Genomic DNA, 26,155 nt, shown 5'->3' with positions numbered 1-26,155 from the left:
CACGCATAGCAAACGGATACCAGTGGCATCTCCGCAATTTTCTGTATTAACAGTGGCGTTTACCATTAAAAAAAAAAATAAAAGGCCATTTTTGGTTCCAGCAGAAATACGTTTCGTAGGCATTGTTCGGCGGGGCTCCTAACCGTTCGCCATCCCCAGAAATTCTTAAAATATTTAAACAAAAACATTATTTTGAAAATTGATTAAAATGGCATTATTCCAATTGTGCCCTTTTCCGTATTTTTACTATTTTGCCACACAGGCATGGAAAATATTTTTCGAATACCGATCAGCATACTATTTTTTCCGGATTTGGGTGGCTCGTGCTAATAAAATATTCAATTTATTTTTGAAAGATATCTCAATTAATAGTTACTGTTTCACTTAATTACCAACTAATTTATTTGTTTAGTTGCGAATAACATAATTCTATTTCCCCTTCCCAGCTCACCCTTAATTCTCTCCCCTCGATCCTGTGCGCCATTTTCTCCAAAGCTGCCGTCGGAGCACCTAAATCCGGTGATCGCCGAAGCTGGTGGCAGTTTTCCGGCTAAACCCGGCGGTTTTAGTGAGACAGCAGGTGTTTTTTTGTCAGGAATACGTTGGGGAAGTGCTAGGGAGTAGTTATCGTTGGAGCTTGAGTTCCTCTGCACGAGTTTTTTTTTTTCTTGATCTTGTTTAGGCCTCTCCAATGGCAAAAGCTAGTGGAAGCCCTATGGCTGTGAATCGAACGGCAGAGTTGTCTTTATTCCATTGTTGAAAGGGCGATCCATTGTCCAGGATCGTTTTGGGAGGAGAAGGTGGCGGCGGAAGATTCCAGAGCTGAGAAGGCAATTTGTTCCTTGGGTTTCTCCTGCTATATGTTTCTTTATGGAGAGGAGGGAAGGGATGCCAGTTTCTGGGGTTGCGATGGCGTTAGAGGAAGCTGGCGCGAGCTCCCAGTTTCCACAGAGAGCCTCAGCGCCAGCGCCGGAGGAGCCGAGTATAGAGAGTCCTAGTCACGGTGGTGGAGTCATTTCATTGACTGCGACGGCGGCTGGGATGGGGCCGGCGGCTCAGCCGCAGCCGCAGCCGCAGCAGCCTGTGCTGGCTGGGCCATCTTCTTCTGAGGTGGCGATCGCGTCCGGGTCTCTTAGCGCAGCGATGCCGGTGAAAAAGAAGGTCGGGAGGCCGAGAAAGTACGCACCTGATGGGAGCGGAAAAGTGATAAAGCGGGGTAGAGTGCGGAAAAGTGGTTTCCTAACTAAGGACAAACAAAGGATTGACTTGGAAGCATTAGGTAATGGCGTCACAACTTCTTCCGTTCTTGTTCTTATCGGCTAGGTATGCATTTCACCATCACGAAACATCCGTATGAGATCCGACACATATGCGAGCTTTGGAACCTTGGATTGTTTTGCAGGTTAATATTGATTTTGTCCATCTTAAGCTTCTGATTTAGTGCTTTATGGCCTCTTATTCGATCTTCACTAGCATTTAAGTATTTTAATTTGCTTCTACAAAATCCTTGTAAAGTTTAGGTTCTTTGGATCTTTTTGGCCAATATTTAACTTTATGGTTCCCTAGTTTGTTTGCGGGCATGCTCTTCTTTATGTCACCGTCGTCATCCGCTCTCTCCTTTCTCGTCTGCATTGGGTACATTGCTTTCAACTTTGAGTTTTGAGGTAGTTGTTGGGAAGTGCGTGGGACCACTAGATAGATGGGTGGCTTCAGATCTATAATGAATTTGGTTCTAGTTTGTGGGGTTGGATGGGAATCTGAATCATGCTGAGTCACCCTTCTGCCTAACCATAACAAGTCTGTTTTTTTATCCCTAGCGTCTCTCTATTTTGAACTGGGCGTATAAAAACAGATCATTTGGACCATTTGTATATGGAAATTCTTAAGAAATCTTTGTGGGATAATGTAAATAATTGGTCCCTTCTATGAGACACATGGAACCCGATTCAGATGCTGATACTGTTTATAGAAATCTGTTCGTCAAAGTATTCTAAGGTTTATTTCCTTGTTGTTTTTGCTGTTTGTTAGTGATGTGACAGTGGATTAACTTTTTCAACTCCTGTTTTATGCTTCTGATAGTAGCCATCCTGTTGACATCCGACTAGAAAGTGGATTTTCATCAATTAGTTCATTAGATTAATGACTTCTTTTAATTTTCATCTAATTGTACTTTTTTATTATTATAACATGTTCTATTTCTCGGATTGTTTTGTTTTTATTTTTGTAATTATGTAAAGAGTTCCTCTAAGGTATTTCAATCATATGTTTGTTAAGCTATTGATAGATATGACCCTTCTTATTATGGAATTTAGTTTGATGTATATAAAATTTAAATTTGATGCCCCTTGAGAATTAGTTCAAGGAAAGTGTTTCTTAGGTGTGAAGTTGTGTGAAGGAGTGTCGTCACGTAATTCGGTGGGCAGCATAATTTTACCTTTGCCTCCTTTATTTATTCTCTTTTTTACTTTTTCATTCCTCCAACTGTCCCTCGTCTTCTTTAAACCCTTATGGTCAACCTTCATCTCCACCTTCAATTTATTGCAATCTATTCCAAGTTCAATTGTGACATTTTGGTCCCTTTCTTGATATATCACAGCAATTAGCTTTAATAAATTGAGTTTCACTTTCATGATGGGTTTTGTGTTCAATGTTTGGCTCCATTGAGCAGTGCTTTACTGTGTTGTGCTATTGAGAAAAGCATGTGATTGTTAGGCATAATCATTTTTAGAGTTGAAATCCATGCTCTCCCTGAAATCTATGTTCTATTAGACTTGAGTAAACTCATTCGCGAAATCAATCCAATAATGAAATTTAGAGCAATGGACAATAGTGAAAAGAAGTCTCCAAAAATAGAAGAATCAAGCCTCACATTTGTACAAAGAGTTAATCCATCTAAGTTATCTTCAAGTTTCCTAGTTAAACAAGTAGTTGATTATTGGAAGTAGAAGGAATGACAAATCATTTGGATTTTTATTAATAATACAATTGATTGTGCTTTGTTCATGTTTAAACCCCTATTTATATTATTAAAAATTCCCTTGGAATTCCCTTATAATTCTATCATCAACACAAAAGAATGCAGAAGTCACCTATAATTTGGATGAAAACTAGCAAAAATTGCAATATAAGAAAAAGCACCAACTAAACCACAAATTTTGTCAAGGAAAAAAAAAACTAGAATAGCCCAAATCCCAAATAACTTGAACTACCATAATTCATGAACACCATACACTTGTAATTGTTTTCAGCTTATATGACACCAAACACCAACAATGCTTACGACTTGCATCATCAGATGTTTTCATTAAAAAAAAAAAACTAATACATTAAAAAAGGAAGGTTACAAAAGAAGACCCCACACATGGCCATATAAATAGCTTACAAGAAGAACAACAAAAAGCATAGAAAAGACCAATATGAATATGAGTCGAAAGACGCAGACTCAGATCAGCTTCGGGTTGTCAGGGCGGGGCCATCCAGTAGGAAAAAACAAACTTGAAAGAAACGGGCCACCCAGGTTGCCAACCAACCCTGGCCATCCACGACGCGTGCAGCATCGCTGCTTCCTCATCGTCCATATCAAAACTGTTTGAACGGGCAATCAACAGGAAGACCCTCAATACTATGATAGACACTAGGGGAGACCAAATTCATACCAAGAGGAAGAAAAGGTTGAGCGTCAGGGGATAAAATAGCGACAACCTCAACACCATTAACATCACCAACCACATTAGTTTCCACAGCATTTTCCACAGCTTACAAACCGACCAAAATAGGGGAGATAGAAGCGCAAACAGGCGAGATAACAGTGTTCACCACATGTGTCAAACTAATTAAGTCCTCCTGAATAAGCAAAGGCGAACCAGGAGCACAAACATTACCACCTAAACTATCAATAGCAGTATTCACAGCCAATTTACCACTATCTGAACTCAACATCGCAGGAGCCTCAAGGGGTAAAACAACAGGTAAATCGCAATCCAAAGTAACAGGAGCCACCTCAACAACAGGCGGGACAACCACACGAGGTTGAAGGATAGGGCAATCAAGTTTTGAGTGACCCAGAGACTTACAAAGAGAGCAGTAAGAAGGAAAGGGATCCATAACAACGGATTGAATATAGCCTAAGCTCTCAGAACTTATCCAAATTTTCTCAGGATACACCTTGGTAACATCTAATTCCACCAGCACTTGAGCTACCAAAGGTCGCCCACCAAAGGAGGTAGCCTGATCAATTTTGAGTGGTTTACCAAACATGGAACCAAGACCATATAAAATTCTCGGGGCAAAGAGGTGCGGCCTGAGGTTAGGAAAGGAAACCCATATAGAGATAGAAGGGATTCAACATCAATGTCAAATGTAGGGGACCATTTGAAAATCTTCATGAAACAATTGTTCACGAAATAAGAGTGATGAGAAAAAACGCGACAGTAATCCATGTCAAGCTTGATAAGAACATGCTTAGAGTTAAGAACAGTGACAGAGAAAACACCATTAAGTTTGAGATTGAAAAAAAATTATGAATTGCTTCCAACGATGGACGATGAGTAGGAAATTTACCGACATGCTCAAACTCAAAAGAGGAAGCAAGGGCTAGCACTTCCTCATCCGAAATCTAAAGTTAAGGAAGTCCCTGAAAAGACGAAACCTTTAGAGCAGGGAAAGTGGAGTTCGAGGCAGGAGAAGAACCCGCTAAAGCCTCACGGAATGACCGAGAAGAAGACGAACCAGATAATAATCCAGGATCCAAAAGCCTTTTACCCTCCATGACTAAAAAAAACACAGAAAAACGAGAAAGAACGGAGAAGAAATCTTTCCTGAGGTGGCCAGAGTACCACGCAGCGAAAGAAGAGTCGGCGCCAAACACCAAACCCTAGCAGAGCGAATCATATGTATCAAATATATTATATGTGTCATCAGATGTTTTCATGCATAAAAACAAAAGTTATTCATAGGAACCACAACCTCAATTATCACATGGGAAATAGAAACCAAAGGAAATAGGAGGATAAGCTTGAATACTTATTGGAGTAAGATAGTCATAGGGTCCACTATTTTGCTAGAACTCTCCAGCAACATGGAACATGATGAAGAGATATAAAAACCTATATTCACAAGCAAAAAAATTTCCATAAAGTAATATAGACATAATATATCTATCAGAATAAACAATGGAAGGAAATCAAATTTTTATTTCATTATCATAAATTTATATACCAATACATTATCCAAACAAAATTACTATATGTAAAAGAAATATGAAAGAAACAATAACAAAAATGAAACCGCCCATTCCTCAAAAGAAAGCACATAAATGACTTACTTCAAAGTTTAAAATGCCAAAATATGTTTGAAGGTGATTCTTTCTCCTTCTTGATTCTTCTACTTTTGAATTCCAAATTCTTCACGAGAATTTGTTCAAAGCAAGAGATTGTGTCCACTTGTTGCCATCCACTAGTATTCGTAGGATTTGTTACTTCCTTTGCCGTAGATCTCGTTGTTAAACAAGGGATAAGTTGGAAACTACTTCGCATGCAATGTTTTAATTTTCCTATGTGTTTTGATCTAGCTTAGTCTCTTGTGTAGCTTAGCCTAAGCGAAACAAACCATTTATTTGTTTTACGTTGCTGTTTTAATCGCTTATTACGAGAATCTGAAATTGCTCTTAAATATTTTGTGCAAATCTCCAATTACGCATATAGTTCTACATCATTTACTCACAGGGTGATGGCTCACCAAGCACTCTGTATGATGACCTGTATGAAAAGAGACAATAACGACTGAGTTTGATAAATCAAATTCAGCTAGTAATTTCTATTTATTAAAACATAAATGATAAAAGAATGATGCATGCATGATGATCGATCAAATAAGAAGTGGCAATCGACAATCAAAATATCAATGTAACCAGGTCACATATCATGGTTCCTATAACGATTATACTATGTTGCTGTTGCAAATGTGCATGTCTACTTGTAATTAATACAATGTCAATTAAATTTGTGCACTTATAATCATGTTAGTTATCATCATACCTCTTTATGGCCCATTAATCATTCATTGTATTTAACTCATATCTAATTATATTTCTATACATTTATATGTTCGTAATTATAATCAATTTTATCAAATATCTCGCACCGTGAAAATAAACACCAACCCAAGAAAATCCAGTGATTTTCTATAGAGTCATCATTCTGAGGATTCATTGGCCAAACTAGTTAATATCCAATAGGGTTCTACCAACTTATATACAAGCATATAATGCCTATACCTTTACAAATAAGTTTCAACATGTATTATGTACGTCACCATGGTATTTATAACTTGCGTAACCAATATATTTATAACATGAGCATCTTGTATTGCATTTAGTGTAACTAATATTTATGAATTAAATTCTCTACAGAAGGAAACTCATTAATGGATGAGAGCTCATGTAATAGTAAATCAAGGTGAGGTTGCATCTACTATATAATAACTTCATTATGAGCAATAACTTGATATATAACATATGCAGAATAACCAATGAAGTTGAAAATAAACTAAAAACTTATAATATCAAGGAATCTACTACGAGTAACAAGGATAACAGCTCTAATAAAAAATGATTTGTTTATTCCTTGATAAATAACAATTACTTATAGTGCTTGAAACGAATTCCAACTTCCACTAAGCAAAGGTTTTACAAGAAGAGAAATCAGACAACTACAAACACATACTTCGCTTCATCCAAGCTAATTGATAGAAGCTACACCATCAATGATAATATTAACTATCACAAAGATGAGATTTTCCCTACTACCCTCCTAGTCACATCAAATGATCTATAAATTGGAAAATTCTCCCCCAAAATAAACATAGGTTAATATTTTGAAGATAAGTATGTTTCTTGTATATGTTCTTACTAGTAGAGAATTTCAATATTTGTTTAAAGTCTAATGAATGTTGGAAGACATTATCATGTAATTTAATCATATGAGTAATGTTTTTCTTTTAATATAATAAGGCCTTAATTCAAATATGAACCTAGAAAGTGTTGTTTTGGGATTTTCCACTAGTTTAGATTGCATCTGTAACTCTTTAAATATATTCATATATTTTTTAATAATTTGTTTATAAGTATGAAATCCATCAAGAAATAGATCATAATATGATAAGAGGATCTATTTTTCATTAAATCATTTGTTTTTTAATCCAAGTCATGTTTAATTTTTACCAAGCATTTCTCTTTATTTTTTCATACTTATCCCATGTATTTTAGCTTGTCCAATTAATTTTAACTTTACAAATCATTGCTAACTAGATGGTTTATCGTTGAAAGAAGTTATTCATATCTATAACTGATGTAGAACGATATGGCAAGCTTAACATGGGGACATTGATTTGAGTAATTAAAAGACTTGCCAACATAGGAATTTTAATTAAGGAAGGATTTTGAATTAACTTCTAACTAAAAAAAAATTCAAACTAACTTGATTTGAGTGGGCTTCCTTAAATAACTTATCTTATTTTAGGAAGAAATTTCAAATTCATTTAGATTGAAATATGAAATTAATAACATTCCTAAATTAAGATTCACTCAATATGGAAGGTAATGAATAGCCAATTTGAAATTGTGGAGGCAATGGAAAGGGGATTTAAATTTAAATCTTCTCCAAATAAAGGAGAAAGGGAAGTGTGGGCCGGCCCCTTAATGGGGACTTAATTGGATGATAAAAAAAGGGGTTGCCAAGTTAGGAAATTTAAATTAGGAAAGGATATTTAAATCATCTCCTATTTAAATTCAAATTTAATTGAATATGAATTTAGATAGTTTCCAAAATTAAAGGGAGCTATTTTAGGAAAGGGTTTGAATGCTGAATTTTGAATTTGGAGCCAAAGGGAGGGCGTGTTGGCTGGCGGCTTTGGGAATGGGATTGGGGCTGGCGGTTGGTTGATGTTCGGTCTTGGCCTTGGGTGGAGGGTCTCGGCCAAGGTAGGAAATGCAAAGGGGGGGTGGCTGGCTAGGGTTTGAGAGGGGAGGAAGGTTGGTTAAGGGTTTGGGACAAGGTGGTCGGCGGTTTGGGATGAGGGTAGAGGGTTGGGTGGGTCTCGGTGAAGGGAGAAATAGGGAGTTAGGGCGGCGGCTAGAAGAAAGAAGAAATGGAATTAGAGAAGAAGATAAATCATGAGCCCGGACGCTTCCTGCGGCTGATGGGTAATATTTTGCCCTCACCTAGGGACTTCAAACCACGAACTCGAACACTTCTTGCGGCTAGTGGGTATTGCGATGCTCTCACCTAGGAACTTCCACTCTTCTAAGAACTATCATAGCTCTTAAGAACAAAGTGCAGAATTTTTTTTTTCTTAGTAATCATCAATTAATCTCAAATGATGAGGAGGAGGCTTTGATTAGCCAACATACAATGAAGGAAAACAAAAATACAAACATGTCCCTAGGGCTTATATAGGACTACTCCCTCAAGTGAGGGTAGAAATGGAAAAATGCATAAATAATTCAAAATATAAATAATAATTCTAAATAAAGTGGGGCGATCATGTCCGTCGATCTTCTACTTGTCATATGATAAACTTTCACGATCGGATGTCCTCATCATTCTCCTGGGATGGAAAAGAGCTCGACTCAGTCTAGTATGCATCCCGGGTGTGCAACCATACTCTAATACCAAACTGATGTAGAACGATATAACAAGCTAGAGATGGGGACATTGGTTTGAGGAATTAAAAGACTTGCCAATATAGGAATTTTAATTAAGGAAGGATTTTGAATTAACTCCTAATTAAAAAAAAAATTCAAACTAGCCTGATTTGAGGGGGTTTCCTTAAATAACTTATCTTATTTTAGGAAGAAATTTCAAATTCACATAGATTGGAATATGAAATTAATAACTTTCCAAAATTAAGATTCACCCAATATGGAAGGTAATGAATAGCCAATTTGAAATTGTGGAGGCAATGGAAAGGGGATTTAAGGATTTTGAATTAACTCCTAATTAAAAAATAATTCAAACTAGCCTTATTTGAGGGGGCTTCCTTAAATAACTTATCTTATTTTAGGAAGGAATTTCAAATTCATATAGATTGGAATATGAAATTAATAACTTTCCTAAATTAAGATTCACCCAATATGGAAGGTAATCTGAAATTGTGGAGGTAATGGACAGGCGATTTAAATTTGAATCTTCTCCAAATAAAGGAGAAAGGGAAGTGTGGGTTGGCCCCTTAATGGGGGCTTAATTGGATGATAAATAAAGGGGTTGCCAAGTTAGGAAATTTAAATTAGGAAAGGATATTTAAATCATCTCCTATTTAAATTCAAATAGACATGATTTGAGGGACTTTCCTAATATAGGTTTCTTCCCTTATGAAATAAAATTCAAATTTAATTGAATATGAATTTATATAGTTTTCAAAATTAAAGGGAGCTATTTTAGGAAAGGGTTTGAATGCTGAATTTTGAATTTGGAGCCAAAGGGAGGGGGTGTTGGTTGGCGGCTTTGGGAATGGGGTTGGGGCTGGCGGTTGGTTGATGTTCGGTCTTGGCCTTGGGTGGAGGGTCTCGGCCAAGGTAGGAAATGCCAAGGGGGGTGGTGGCTATGGTTGGAGAGGGGAGGGAGGTTGGTTAAGGGTTTGGGACAAGGTGGTCGGCGGTTTGAGATGAGGGCAGAAGGTTGGGTGGGTCTCGGTCAAGGGAAAAAGAGGGAGTCAGGGGCAACGACTAGAAGAAAGAAGAAGAGGAATTATAGAAGATAAACCACGAGCCCGGACGCTTCCTGCGGCTGGTGGGTGTTGCGATGCCCTCACATAGGGCTTCCACTCTCCCAAGAACTTCCATAGCTCTTAAGAACAAAGTGCAAATTTTTTTTTAGTAGTCATCCATTAACCTCAAATGATGAGGTGGAGGCTTTAAATAGCCAACATACAATGAAGGAAAACAAAAATATAAACAAGCCCCTAGGGCTTACATAGGACTACTCCCTCAAGTGAGGGTAGAAATGGAAAAATGCATAAATAATTCAAAATACAAATAATAATTCAGATTGATCTTCGACTCCTCCTACGATGATAAACTTTCACGGTCGGATGTCCTCATCAATAACCTAAAAAAAAAACTTAAGGACCTATCTTCCCATCAAATGTAGCTGTTTCAATTTTTATTTTCTTAATTGTAGTAATCTAAATCACATATCTATTATTTTTTATTACAACATTCGTCATTATCATATATTCTATAAAGTCTATTTAGATTATTTATACTACGATGAATTTCTTTCTTTTAGTTGGATTAACATTCAGATTGACTTGCGCATCAATAAGAGTTAAATCAAATTATTGTTCACGTGGTCGGGAATGGTTTTTTTTCATAATATTATTTTTCTTAAATTAATTTATATCTTATTTGATTTGATCTTTTTAATAGAGCAATGAATATTATTTAATTGCATCACTTAGTTTATCAATTAAATAAATTTGCTATTTATCTACTCTACTAGTTGACTTTGACACAATCTTAAGCTCTAATACCAAATATGATGTAGTGCTTTAGATTCTAGGGATTATAATATAGATATTATGATGTAGAACGAAAACGCCGGCTTTGCTATGGAAAGGATCTCCTCTCCACAAATCTGCAGCAAGCCTAGGTGAGGCCCAAAACTTCCTCTCCTGTATTCTGAAAACTATTTCAGAATAAAAAAAAAAAAAGAATTATGAGAGGAGTTCTCAGGTTTTTAACAAAAATCTGAGACAAATTCTCAGCTTTGGTAGGCTAAGATGAAGAAGACATTGAGGAGAAGTCAAGCCGTGAATAGGAATAGAAAACTGAATGGGATTTCCTGCACATGCTCTGGATTAGAATGCTCTTCACATGAAGGTAGGCAAGGGGAGGGGAGGTGACGGGAAAGAGCAGCTGACGGGGTTGAGAGGGTGGCGTGTGGGCCTTGAGATTTTCAGAATTATTTCCAATACGTGGAAGACTCTTTGCGGGAGGAATTGTGGGCAGGATTTGGTGGAGAAAAACAATGCAAGAGCTTGAGATAATACAACCAGCAGTGAGTTATGATGGAAGTTAATTCCCAAAGTAAAAGGAGGTGTTTTAGGAAAGATTTGAGCGGTGATTAATATTGCCGGCGGGATGTAGAGAGGGAAAATAGGGATTTAATTCTAGAATACACTCAGTTTTGGGAAGGAAATAAAGAGGTGGGGCTGTGGGGGATTACCGGGTTGGGATTTAATTAATGCTAGGGAATTAAAAATAGAAAATCCTTTGGAATTTGAATCTGTAACAGAGATTTGAAATTCAAATAGTATGTAAAATGGAAGAAAAAAAAATTTAAATCCTTTTGAATTTAAAATTCAAATAGGATTTAAAATGGAAACTTTTTTTTTAAAGAGGTTATGAAACAATTAGGAGATAACTCCTAATTGACTCATAAAGGGGGCCGGCGGCATGCATGGGTGAAATTAGGGTTTGGTGCCATGTGTGCAAGCTTGCCTAAAATAGTTTTAGACTTAGGAAATCAATTAAGTAACTCTATTTGAATTTGAATTCAAATATTATTAACTTAAGAAACGTTCCTAAAATAGATTCGCTAATTTAGGAAAGATTTCAAAATTTAAAATGTTTTGAATTTGAAATGAGGGATTTGTGGAGGGAAAATTTTGAGTTAATGAGGGAGTTAATTAGGAGCATTAATTGACTCTTAATTAAGCAAAGGATAGGAGGAGGGGCCGGCCTAGGAGACTCATGGGTTGGATGGGGAAGGTGGCCGACGGGTGAGGGAGTTGGCCGTGGGCTTGGATGGGAAAGATGAAGCTCGGGTGGGGTGAGATCCGGCGACTATGGTGTGGATTTTAGTGGAGCTTATTGTGGGGGAGGAGCGGGGAAATCTGGTGGATGAATTGGATGTGACGAAGAAGAATAAGGAGGGTGGTGAGTGAAGACGAAAATACAACGAGAAAACCACGAACTCTGCCATCTCCAAGGTTGGTGGGTGATACGATTTTCCTCTCCAAAGGATCTCAAATCACGAGCCCGGACCCATCCTGTGGCTGGTGAAAATCTCGATTTCTCTCATAGAAATCTCACTCTCATCCTCTCCCAAGAAGAACACAAGTGTGAAAAACACAAAATTTTCATATCAAATTAACCATTCTATTACAATAGCTTAAGACCCTATATATAAAATTTATATATAGGCCATAACATGAGAAAATAAAAAAATTACAAAAATGCCGCTTGGGCCATAACACTCAAATAAACTAACCTACGGTTAAAACATGAAATAACATAAAATAATAGCTAAAATTCATAAAATAAATTTTAAATAACAATTTAAATTAGAGCCGTCGATTTACGACGCCTCCTGTGATAAATGCGCCAGATCTTCGTGCCGATGTCCGCATCATTCTCCCCAGGTGGGAGAATACTCGACTCCGTCGAGTTAGCATCACGACTGCCCAGGTACAACTTTGGACGGTTCTTTGGATACATAGTTTCATCCTTCGAAATGGGTAATAGACCCAATGGGCACTTAAGCTCGCCAATTTCCTTAACCCGAGTCAAGTGATCACCTTTCAAACTGTCGCACTTCTTTTCGCCTGTAGAAACTTGTTCACTCTCCTCGATGGCTTTACTGGCGATAGGATCAATATGGAGTTCGATGGATATCACCTCCAGAGCTTCCTCAACCTTCTATGTTATAGGAGTGTTCACTGGGTCAGGAGAAACCTTAGCTTCTGTAGGGGTTGAAATTGAGCCAACCAAGTCTCTCTCTACAGGATTTGCTGTCACGCATTTTTCCTTGTCGACCAATTCATCTTCTTCTTCCTTGATCACCTTTTTTTTTCTTTGATTTGCACCGTGAGTGGGAAATAGAAAGCTTCATTGGCCACCAGCCATTTGTCAACTCTATCCACTCTTTCTATATTTCTTAGTGTCTTTTTCCTATCCTTTGATGAAGGGGATCTTGAAGAGGTGTAGAGCGATGGGTCCGTCCTACCTCGCTCTAGGCCATCGAACCGTTTGATTGTCTGACAGTGGTAATCGGCTAAGTCTGCTTGAGTCTCCTTGAGATGTTAACTAATGGCGGCCACCTGACCTACCATCCAGTTTAGAGTCCTTCCAAGTCGATTCGAGTCCATGCTCTGATACCAAACTGAGGAAGAACGAAAACGCCGGCTTTGCTACGGAGAGGATCTCCTCTCCAAAAATCTGCAGCAAGCCTAGGTGAGGCCCAAAACTTCCTCTCCTGTATTCTGAAAACTATTTCAGAATTAAAAAAAAAAAAGAATTCTGAGAGGAGTTCTCAGGTTTCTAACAAAAATCTGAGACCAATTCTCAGCTTTGGTAGGCTAAGATGAAGAGGACATTGAGGAGAAGTCAAGCCGTGAATAGGAATAGAAAATTGAATGGGATTTCCTGCACATGCTCTGGATTAGAATGCCCTTCACATGCAGGTAGGCAAGGGGAGGGGAGGTGACGGGAAAGAGCAGCTGACGGGGTTGAGAGGGTGGCGTGTGGGCCTTGAGATTTTTTTTAGAATTATTTCCAATACGTGGAAGACTCTTTGCGGGAGGAATTGTGGGCAGGATTTGGTGGAGAAAAACAATGCAAGAGCTTGAGATAATACAGCCAGCAGTGAGTTATGATGGAAGTTAATTCCCAAAGTAAAAGGAGGTGTTTTAGGAAAGATTTGAGCGGTGATTAATGTAGCCGGCGGGATGTAGAGAGGGAAAATAGGGATTTAATTCCAGAATACACTCTCAATTTTGGGAAGGAAATAAAGAGGCGGGGCTGTGGGGGTTAACGGCTTGGGATTTAATTAATGCTAGGAAATTAAAAATGGAAAATCCTTTGGAATTTGAATATGTAACAGAGATTTGAAATTCAAATAGTATGTAAAATGGAAGAAAAAAAATTCAAATCCTTTTGAATTTAAAATTCAAATAGGATTTAAAATGGAAACTTTTTTTTTTTAAAAGAGGTTATGAAACAATTAGGAGATAACTCCTAACTGACTCATAAAGGGGGCCGGCGCATGCATGGGTGAAATTAGGGTTTGGTGCCATGTGTGCAAGCTTGCCTAAAATAGTTTTAGACTTAGGAAATCAATTAAGTAACTCTATTTGAATTTGAATTCAAATATTATTAACTTAATAAACGTTCCTAAAATAGATTCACTAATTTAGGAAAGATTTCAAAATTCAAAATGTTTTTGGAATTTGAAATGAGGATTTGTGGAGGGAAAATTTGAGTTAATGAGGGAGTTAATTAGGAGCATTAATTGGCTCTTAATAAGCAAAGGAATAGGAGGAGGGCCGGCCTAGGAAACTCAGGTTGGATGGGGAAGGTGGCCGACGGGTGAGGGAGTTGGCCGTGGGCTTGGATGAAAAGATGAAGCTCGGGTGGGGTGAGATCCGGCAACTATGGGATGGACTTTAGTGGAGCTTGTTGTGGGCGGAGGAGTGGGGAAAATCTGGTGGATGAATTGGATTTGACAAGAAGAATAAGGAGGGTGGTGAGTGAAGACGAAAATACAAGAGAAAATCACGAACCGGCCGTCTCCAAGGTTGGTGGGGATACGATTCCCTCTCCAATGGATCTCAAATCACGAGCTCGGACCCATCCTGCGGCTGGTGAAACTCTCGATTTCTCTCATAGAAATCTCACTCTCATCCTCTCTCAAAAAGAACACAAGTGTGAAAAACACAAATTTTCATATCAAATTAACCATCCTATTAAATAGCTTAAGGCCCTTATATATAGGCCATAATATGAGAAAATAAAAAATTACAAAAATGCCCCTTGGGCCATAACACTCAAATAAACTAACCTAGGGGTAAAACAATAAATAACATAAAATAATAGCTAAAATTCATAAAATAAATTTTAAATAACAATTTAAATTAGAGCCATCGATTTACGACGCCTCCTGTGATAGATGAGCCAGATCTTCGTGCCGATGTCCGCATCATATTATATAAGATTTAAAATCATGGATTAACTACATAAGATTCATTGGTTCTAAATTTTTTAACAATGTTTTTTAACTTTTGATGAAAATGAAATATGAAGAGAAGTAATTTAGAATATAGTTCGATAATCGTATATTAGAAATAATGTTTAGAAGTTTAGAATTAAGAATACCAAATAAAAAGTTGAAATCCATGTGTTTGTTGAAACCAAGATGGTACCATGCTTGAGTAAAATAATCACTCAATCAATCTAATAATAAGATTTTCAACAAGAAATAGAAGTAGTAGAAGAGATGCATCATAAGAAGAATAATCATGCGCTTTTTTTTTATAATGAGATAACTTTTTTCGAGATTCTAAAAATTTCCCTTTTGTTCAAAAAGATGATTCTTGGAAGTAGAAAAAATAACAAATCTAACTAGGTTTTTATTCAAAACAAATTTGATTGAGTTTTGTAAATACCTTATATTCTTACTCATAATCGAAATTCCCTTGGAATCCTTTTATCAGCTTCCTGCAAAAAAAGCTGAAGTCACCTATGAGGTCATGATTCTGATGAAAACTTGCCAACCATAGGTTTTGCCAAAGAAAATACCAAGGTAGCCTCAAATTATGAACAACCCAAACACTCAACACTTGCGATTACTAGATGCTCATAAATGCCTGCAACTTGTGACACTAGATGCATGCTCACTTCACAATAGAGGCCAACCACAAGAATCACAACTGCAATTTTTCCTAGTGAAATAGAAACTAGAGGCTATAATATTTGAAGCTCGAATAGCTGTTTGAGTAGGAGAACTGCACTAAAGCTTACCTAGTTGGCTGCAACGAGCAGAACCACTGCTCAACAGACAAGCCAAAAGAAAAGTCACAAAAGTAGAGAACCCAAAATAAAGAATCCAGGGGGACTAGGGCAGTGAAATTTAGGTCAAATTAATAATGTATCTGAAACCACTAAAATCAAATAGAAGACCCCATCTTTTAAATTGTTAGTCTTAATGCACATGATTTTTGTTTTCAAGCGTTGTAGAGTTGCATCAACAAGCTATGGAAAATGGATGCTTAAAATATATCTGCTTCTTGCTTTAATGCTCAAAAGTTACGTTTTTTTTATTTGTTGTTTTGCTTATAATTTGTCGCTTCACAGTCAATTCTTCTCATAGGATGAATTTCTACGCTGCCATGCATTTCTGTATTCGAGAATAGCTTCTGTTTGGGGTGCTATAATCGTTTTCAAGATCACCTTATTAATTCTTTTGTCAATGGTGCAGGGGATATGGTAGCATATTCTGCTGGCGTGGGCTTCACCCCTCATGTAATCACTGTAGCATCTGGCGAGGTATGATTTAGCTGGTTTAGTTAATTGCAGTCTTTCCTATTGTCTATCAATGGCATTCTGCAATGATATGTAATTTACATCTTTTTCTGCAGCCTAAAAGCAAATTATCACATTTTAAGGTCTTTTGTTATTTTTTGCTAAGCATTTTGTAGTAAGCGGAACAATTGAGGATTTAAGGCTTTTTGTTATTTTTTGCTAAGAATTTTGTAGTAAACGGAACAATTGAGGATTTAAGGCTTGTTTGAGGTGGCTGTAATTGCCTTTCGTGTTATTGTCGCACCCCTTCATCTATCCTTGTTAACCCAAAGAGAGTGCTGCAAGAGATGAGCGTTTTGTGTTCTTTTTTGAGTGAGCCACTTGCCTATGATGTTGCCAAACAGTGCGTTCATTAGGTGCACTTGTGAGCACTCCCACCATACCCCAGATGAAATCTTAAACAAGACCCTTGGTTAATGTCAAATGATGCACCATGCCATGAAGATTCCTCGGTGTCAAGTGCATGTAAAAGACATCTTGAGTGGTATTTGTAAAATTGAAAAAAAAATTGTGATATTAATTAATTCAACAGTCTGTGACAAAAAATCCCAAAAAGAAAAAATAATGTTACATAAAAAATTGTTTCTCATGTATGATGATTAAATTATATATGATACTTAAAATTCACTTAAATCAAATCAATACCTATGGTGCCACTAAAAACAAAACAAATGCTAAAAAGGATACCTAAACTTGAAACTATGTCAACCACTCTGCACGCTCTTGAAAAAAAAATTGTAACAATTGAACAAAAAAATAATCACGCATGCTTTACTAATCATATCAATATCGGAGGTTGTTAGTGACTTAGTTCTATGGGGAATTTGATTGTGTTGATCAAACGGGTTGTACTGTTTCCTCAACCTCAATTCAGTATGTTGAGCTCGCTTGGGGGTTGCAGGGGTCCTTCCCCTGAAAATTTTTTCTCCATATAGCGCCCCGGTGCCGTGTACTTGAGCTTGCTGGTGCTACATAATTTGGTGGAGAAAGACAGAGAAGTTGCGTGTTGCAGTGCTACAATCCTCGACGCTGCAACTCTTCAGACCTGGTGCTACGACACTGTTGTGCAGGTTGAAATCAGAGAGTTGGGAGTGCCACAACTCTACGAGACTGGCTGAGCAGTTTTCTTTCTCGTTTTTGATTAAGGGCTGCGTCCATTGGTTGTTGTATTGAATCTCTTTGTATGTTCTAGTGTGTGAACGGTGCAAGAAAGAGGATAAGCAAGGAGAAAGTGTGAAAGAAGATATATGTACTATTTCTCCTAAATTTTCATAGTGAATTTCTTGATGTTTTGTGGCTCTGTATTTTTTTCCCGGTTTTGATTTTTTTTCACGTTAAATCCTAATGTTCTTTCTTTTCCGCTGCATTATCTATTTCTTATTTGTTTCATTGTGTGTTTTACTTCCCCCCAATAGAGGTAGATCAAAGATAAACGTGGGAAATTGTTCTTAGAGAAGAAATAACCACAAGTATGTGGAGAAGAAATAACCACAAATGCCACATACTTTCATGACCCACCAAACTGATTTTGACAACATAATAACTAGTAGTGTGACTCTAATAGTTTACAAATAAATTAATATGAACTGTCCTTGATCATATACATTTATATCCACTAAAAGCAGTGTCATACAAGCAAATTAATGTCAACATCCATACAGTTTATCCATCCAGAACAATAATCTAATTATTATTACATTCATCTGAAGAGGGAACCAAACTCCAACTGTAAGTACATAATACGCATTAATTGGCAAACTATTGAAGACACTGAAATCATATCACAAATGCGATCGTCAACCACAAATATCCATAAAACTTACTCATCTTGGACGTGTCTCTTAATTTTGACGATTGCATAAAGGACACCCTGCCTGAACGGATCATAACATGTATAATGGAATGTGTTTTTCCAATTCAGTAGGTGGATCACTTACAATATAACAGTTAGGAAACCAAAAATTGATATATGCGTACTGTTATATAAGAAGTTATAATAACAGAGAAAATTTTAAGTATCAAATTTGAAAACAGAAAAGGAAGAGAATTTGTTTTAATTTATTTTGTTCAAACTATTTAGTTCTGTATTTGTACAACAAAAAGAGTGGGAAAGGAAACCCAAATTCTAGAAAAGTCATAATATAAATAATTCAAAACAAGGAAACATTAACAATTTGCTAAAAACGTTATTTTCCAATTTCTGGGATTGTTCCTATTTTTTCACACACTCCTCATGGCCATGAATAAATGTTTATCATTCCTAGATCGTCAACTACCGTGTCAAAATCTTTGATTTTAGAAGTCCTGCTAGAATAGTTGCCAAATTTTGTTTTGTTGGAACATAGGTCATACAGATAAACCTTTCCATATTCTTTTTCTTCAATAAGTTATATATCCACTTTAACCTGTTTTATTCAGTTACAGGGGACTGAGTTGTGTGCAATATTGATTGTTACCTTATTGTTGCAAAGCAGCTTTCATATATTATGTACTTTGAACTTTCAGTTCTAAACTTTTTTTGCAAGATTAATTCACAAATTCCTTTAACTAGGTTCAAAATTCTACTTTTGCAATACTATGATCTAATTGCTTTTCGCTTCTCAAAGTGCTGGATTTTTCCACTGTTGACCTCAAACCGTCTGCCTAGCCACCTCACGGATCCCACTACCTCCACTCACGCACAATCTCACAATTGCCACACTCACGACACAAAACTCCCTCACATGGCATAAATCTCTCTTGCTCGCTCATTCGACTCTTCGACCTCAGACGCACGCAGATGACCCCACCTAAGTACTCCCTTGATGAGGTCATCGATAGTAGATTTCGGCGCGTCTATCAGAGACGACCACGGAGATCGACGGCCATGATAGAGAGCCTCTATTATTGATTTTATTTGTACTAGCAGTTTATATGTTATGCATTTATTTTCTTAGTTTTCCCATTTTACCCCTGAGGGTATTAGTTGCTCTTGTAGCCCCAAGGGGCATTTTAGACTTTTGCATCTACTTTTATTTGGAGCCTATTTATATGGCCCCTTGTATCTTGTATGAGATTATTGATTTGATAAATGAAAATTTCTATTGTGTGATCTCTTTGTGAGTTCAAGGATCTCTTAGTGAGTTCTTGTCATGAGATCTCTTTTTGAGTTCTCCTTGTATTAGTTTCCCTTGATCTTCACCTCATCCATGAGCAACGCCATCTGCACCTTCAATTGGAGAGAAGTCGGGCCCCTTTCCTTCCTGCCGCCGCCTTGAACCCCCATCCGTCGGCTCCATCAACCCCACCAGCCGGCCACCTCTACCGCCGGCTTTGCTTCCCCACCCCCCCTTCCTCCATCCTCCCACCACCAATCTCCTTGGAATCATGTTCAAATTTGAATTCCAAGTTCAAATTATTTCCAAATTAGGAATTTCCAATTTTGGAAAGTTTTCGAATTTTGAATCTTATTTCACATAAAATGAAATTGGGTTCATGAGGACAAGATTTTCCTAGTCATCATCCTGATTTGGAATTGTTTCCCCTCTCTACCACCTCCTCTCTCCCTCATAGATGCCGCCGGCCCCCATTCAAGGAGACCTCATTAATTCTCCATTAATCCCTCTCTCTGACTTGAATTTCAAATTCTAATTTCCCCCTTAATCCCTCCAATTTCACTAAAACTGAAATCCTACTCAGCTTTTCTTCTATTTTCAAATCCTAACCCTTGTGAAACCGCCGGCCTCCCCCCCCATTGACTCTCCCATTGAATGAGCAATTAATTCTCCCTTAATTTAGGGATTTCAAAATTGAATCCTAAGTTTTTCCCTCCCAATTCCCTAAAACTGAAACTAATTTCAGTTTTCTAACATCACATCCCCTCCCTCTCCCCTCCATACCGCCGGCCTCCCTCTTAGCTCCCCAAGCCGTCGCCCACTTCTCCCTCCCTTTAGAGGTTTCCTTGCGGCAACCACCCACGCTCCCTGTTAAGGATGCATGGAAGAACCCGAGTGGAACTTTGGGTTTGAGTACGACAACAACGGAAGGGTCAACATCCTCCGATCACAGTTCTTCGACGTCGGATTTGACTTCGACGACACCGTCGAAGAATACTTGGACCGGATCCTCCCAATGCTCGTGGATTCCATCAACGACCACTTCTTCATCTACACGTGGATAATCAAAGGTCGATCTACCGTGCCCCCTCCGCCTCCGAGATCCTTTCCCATGGCGACGTTCTTTGGTACCTCCATCTTAGTGGCAACCTCGATGCTAGTCTGGACAATTTTCCGTCGCTCAACTTAGTCTCTGTATGAAAGAGAGTTAAAGATCTCAAGGTGTGAACAACTCCATATTAATTGCGGGATTCTATTTACTAGCCTTTGCTTTATGTTTTCCTTTGCGTTTGCTTAAATGGTTTAGCTATCTTGTTGTACTTTCTTTGCCTAGCAAGTTGAACATCGCGAATTACTTGTAATCAACTTACTTTGATGCATGATTATATAATTCGTTGAGCTAGAATTTAATTCTCTTTTACTTCTTGTATAACTCCATCCATGCATCACATCATTTTGGTATCAGAGCATGATTACCATGCTTGACATGCGTAGAAAGCATCCTAGGGTCTAGTTCCTTGCGGTAGTTCAAGAATTTTATGCATATCATTGCTTAGTTAAAAAAAAATTTCACTGTTTTGTTACTGTCTTTGCATTTCCTGCACGCGATCATGGGCATTTAAGTCGTCTTAGCTCGTGTCTAGGTGCTGCCTTTGAGCCTGTAGTGTTTCAAACTGCTTAGGACTGTGGACGTGTGTTTGTAGCTGCTGTCCGCTCGATTCCAGCAACTGCTGGCATCATTTAGGAGAACTTGAAGGTGCTGTTTTGTGCTGTCCCCACTCCAGAATCTGCCTTAAGTGATTAGGAAGCAACGATCTTTGTATTAGTTGGCTGTCCAGAACTTTCCGACTGCTGTTGGTACCCTGTTAGTGAGCAAATCAGTGTGGTTAGTTGCTGTCCGGGACTTAGAAACCCTCCTTAGCGTCCCCTAAACTTTTCCCCATGGATCCGCAGCATCTCCAAGCTACCCTGGACCTCATTTTGGGCCAATTGGGCACTGTTACTCAGCAAATCCGCAACACACAAACCGATCTAGCTGACTTTAGGCGCCACACGAGTGACCGTTTAGATAATATCGAGCGTAACGGGAATCCAGTGATCTATACTCCATCGAGACCTCACTCACCTTATGGCGAGGTCATTTTGGTAAGATTAAAACGATACTGGAAACTCCTCCTCCCATGAGGGGAGGTTGGAAGAGGCACTTCCTTTTAAGTCCGCTCGATCAGTTAAAATTGACGATCGAGGTTTCGGGGAAGAATCAAATCTCGATTGGTCTCCATATCTTCTAATTTGGCGATCGCGATGCATGTTTGTTGTTATTAATTTATCATTATTATTATTATTTTAATTATTATTATATTCTTACATATAAATCCTTCTTCCCTCCCATTCCACACTCACGTTAAATTGGAGGCATGACGTGGGTTTGCTCTGACAAGGCAAACGGACAGAGCCAGTAGGTGCTTAGGCTCAAAGATCGACAAGGCGAATGTGAGATATTAGACAGAGGACTGGGTCATGCGGCTCGGCGGGTCTGATCGTGCGCGAGAGCTAAGAAGAGGTAGATCGCACAGGTTTGAGTCAAACAGTGAGGGCTTAGGATTCGGGACGTTTCGAGGAACGCTGGCGTTGCATGGGAGGCATGGTTTGTTCGGCCCGTGAGATCAGTGAGTGCAAGGTTGCGGGATCTGGAGAATCCCATTCGTGGGTTTGTTCGCGCATGGGAGTCAGACGTCGGGGAGGCAGGGAAGAGATCGAGCAAGAGAGATAAGAAGAGGGAATGATTGTGATGCATGGATGGAATTACACAAAATTAAATTCTAGCTCAACCATTATATAACATGTATCAAAGTTAATTCGATTACAAGGATTCGTGATGTTCAACCTGTGCAGCAAGAAATTTCAACAAGATAGCCAAACTATTTAAACAAACGCAAAGGAAAACTTTAATTATATAAATTGAACTTCATTTTTATATAATAGGCACTTTTGATGAAAGAGAATTATAGCGCAAACGTTAATTGCAAAATGCTTGACTATTAATTTATATGCTTTGAACATCGACACAGAGTTATATGCGATGTTTCAATTACTGGTAAAAAAAAAATTGACTAAAAATTGCTGTATTACTATCATGGAACGAACCAAATGAAGTTAAATCAATCTAGGTGAATATTTTATGGGCAAATGAGCTGCGAAAAAAGAAACAAACCTTCATTATATTTGAGTTAATAACTATCTATACCTATAACAATCTGAACTCAATTTTGATATGAAAATCATACCTTGGTTTAACATCAAATTGTACACTCTCATAATGCTTTAGGACAGAGACGAGCCTAACTCAACATTATCGCATAAAGAGAGTCAATATAATTTTCAGAATTTATTCCATACTATCCGTAATGATGACTAGAAGAATCCACTACCAATTACTGAATTCCAAGATTTGAATACAAGCTTATTAATAATGTGCCACTAACTATACTTGGATCATTTCATTGCCCGTTACGAGTAAGGAAGCTCAAATCAAATAAAATCTGATGCAAGTGCACAGAAAAAAATAGGAAGACAAAATAAATTATGGAACTGAAGATCCAACACACATAGGAACAACTGATTTTTTAAGGGTCTGAAAGTGATGATATTGCCATTCATCACTAGGTAAATTACAAAGACTTTCTAAGGAATAGGAACTAATAGTTTCATTAGAAGTTAAAAAGAAAAAGGTAGGCAATAGTAAACACTATAAAATAGTTCTTCTAAATCATTATTTGTTATGAATACATGAAGCAACATGGACATGTTAAAGCTGGTTATCCTACACTTATGGATCACATGAAAGCAAAGAAAGGGTGAAGGAAGAAACCCAAAATACAGGCAAGGATAAGCAAACAGAACCAAAAGAGCTTTATTAAGGCAGGATTCCTGCCAGTCTGACTCAACTGGGAGTTTTGAAGCTGAAGAGGAAGATAACAAACTTGTGAACTTACTGGGTTCATCATACTTGGTATCAATCTGACCCAGAAGACGTATGTGACCAAATCTAGAATCAATTACTTGAAATTGTGGGAAAAAATATAATGCAATGATATAAGAAACTTAGGAAATGGCATGCCTAGTTAAAATTGAGCAGTTTGTTGAATTTTGCAAAAAGCATTGAAAGTTTAAGTAAAGAACAACCGCCAACCTGATGAGAAAATACATTATCTTAGCGGATGAGTTGCATGATCTAAATAAAAAAGTATTACATGAATTTTGATAATTGAGCATATGTACTAAAGAAAAAGGGCATTTGAAAAATAAACAAAGCCAAGCATGGCATGCAATCACAAAACTGTTTAAAAGGAGCATCCACACCCAAGTAGGATTACGTAAATCCTTTTCCTGAAGTTAGTTATTTTTCATGTGCGGTCATTAGTTAGGACACATTTCACACACTTGCAATTGTTCAACGTAGTACACATTGGGTGTGGGAAGACCCAAACTGGCATGATTCACATCATCAAACACATACATTGATTTCTCTTTTAATAAGAGAGGACACAAACTAATAATTATGGTTTCTAATCTGACAATGTGATAATTTTGTAGGTAAGCTCTCTACAAAGACGCTCGGAGAGAATATGTACTTGGACAGACGGAGGATACAACTACTCATAATTTACATTAAACTTGCTGCATAATAAACTTATTACATATTTATATCCAAAATATTCTATAATGTTGTTGTTATTCTGATTCTTTTTGTAGTTTTTTAGAATAGTGAATTATATTTTTTTTTACTTCTGTGATATTCATCTTTTGATGTTTTTACTTAGTTGGTTCTTTTCCTTTTTTGTCCATAGCTGTAAATGAATATTTTTACCTTATTTTTATTTTTTTGGAAATTTATAGATCAATGTTAACATCCCTAAATCACACAGTTAAAGAGATAAAACATCTATTAAATGTTCACTCAACACATCTAACCTCTTTTAAAGATAGTAGTGTAATTTTTTTTTCCATAAACCAAAGTCCTATCCTTCAAATTAACAAGCTGACTTTGCAATTGACGATTCATCTCTCTTTTAATGCTTGAAAACAACAGATAAATATACTCCAATTATCTTATTATATGTTCAAAGTCTTTAATATTAATTTTCAAAGTTCTTTGAAATATTATTACATCCTACATTTATCATATGAATTTTGAGTCTGGGTTTGTGGCTTAATTCTATCTTATGATATAGAGAGTGAGTATTTTCTCTAAATAAATATAAGAAGATATACTCCCAACTAAAGGAATATTAAGAGTTTTGAAAAAGGGAATGCTAGAGCTTGACCAAAAAAACAAAACAAAAAAAAATAACCACTGACACCTAAAAAATCAAGAACGGCACTAATGGATTGCAACAATTGAAAGATACCACAAAGTGCTATCAAAAAATCAACAAACGACAACTGAAGCAAAAGTGCGAACCAAACAATTTGTATAAGAGGCCATAATGAAAATGAACCCACAAAAAAGAAAAGCTTCCTCTCTTTTCAACACAGCTTTAAAATCTTAAGAAAAAATCATGTCGTCACTTGATATTTTCAAAGGCTTGACTCTTTACAATTCATGATTGTGACACAGTATAAACTTTTGACTATATTATCTACCAAGACTATTTTTTTTCTGAACCAACGTTTTGAACGGATCTGCTTTTATCTCAATATACCAATTGGTTTGGTTTCGGAGTTAGGTTGTCTTAATTCAAGAACATTTGCCTTGAAGAGAAAGAATTTGAAGCCTAGGAGTTATCAGGATCAAATTACTCTAACCACTTTCAGATTTCGAACAGATATGTAAATCATTGGTTCTTACAAGTCTTATAATATCAATCACTTTGAGAAATTAATCATTTTCCGGTGCGCTTTAATATATATTCATAAAATACTAACCATAATATATATAATCTATATACCTATAACATACTATATATATAACAATTAAAAAACTACTTTCTTATTTTTGCTTTCTTTTTTCTCTTCATTTTCTAATCTTTTTATATTTTACAAACTTTATCTTTATACTATTTTTATTTTTTGTATTATTGAGTCTTTCTTCTGATCAGTCCTACATCCGCCCTCTGTGAATTTGATCTTTGTACCCATCGTCCTGGACGACTTGTACTTATATCATCTGCGTGATGTATTCGAATCCCACTCCTAAACCCATATCATCTGACGAATTGATAGTTATTCTCTATTATAGACATTCGTCCTAGATGAAACTTAATCATCTTGGATGATTGATCGATCCTTTCTTTATTTCTACTGTGATTAGTCTGGATTGTCCTCTTCAAACCCTGGATGATGTTCATTAAATCTTTGCATCAATTTAGGGAAAAATCTATACCAGATATGATACCACCTGATTCGCCCTGGACACGGCATAAACGTTGTATAAACAACGCAATACAATTTAAACCCTTATAATTTGGTCTGGATAAGATCCACAATCTACTTAGTGTCATCTTGGAACGACTCCCACCAACTTCGTCTGGATGAGACACGTCGGCCCATAGGTGCATTTTAAAACATTTTTAAATCAGCTGCCGGTAGCCAATTCGGTCATGCTTATGGATGAGACACGTGGCCCAATGTTTAATACAATTTGTAAATCGGCCGTAATGACCCCTAACTGTGGCACATCCTGGATGATCCACCTAATTGG

General features: G+C 37.2%; 1 protein-coding gene across 1 annotated transcript in view; it reads left to right on the top strand.

Moving 5' to 3' along the window:
• The first annotated feature begins 452 nt into the window (after positions 1-452).
• The window catches only part of LOC110106787 (AT-hook motif nuclear-localized protein 1), a 64,674-nt gene continuing 38,971 nt past the window's right edge, over positions 453-26,155 (top strand). The window contains exons 1-2 of the mRNA XM_028701247.1: positions 453-1,279; positions 16,254-16,321. Coding sequence (XP_028557080.1) covers positions 871-1,279; positions 16,254-16,321 — 477 coding nt within the window. The 5' untranslated portion in view covers positions 453-870. The remainder of the gene's footprint in view (positions 1,280-16,253; positions 16,322-26,155) is intronic.

This window comes from Dendrobium catenatum, unplaced genomic scaffold (assembly GCF_001605985.2).
Source record: "Dendrobium catenatum unplaced genomic scaffold, ASM160598v2 fragScaff_scaffold_1656, whole genome shotgun sequence".
In the NCBI taxonomy this organism is placed as follows: Eukaryota; Viridiplantae; Streptophyta; class Magnoliopsida; order Asparagales; family Orchidaceae; genus Dendrobium; species Dendrobium catenatum.
Note: the sequence above shows the minus strand (reverse complement) of the source record. Positions and strands in the feature narration are given on the sequence as shown.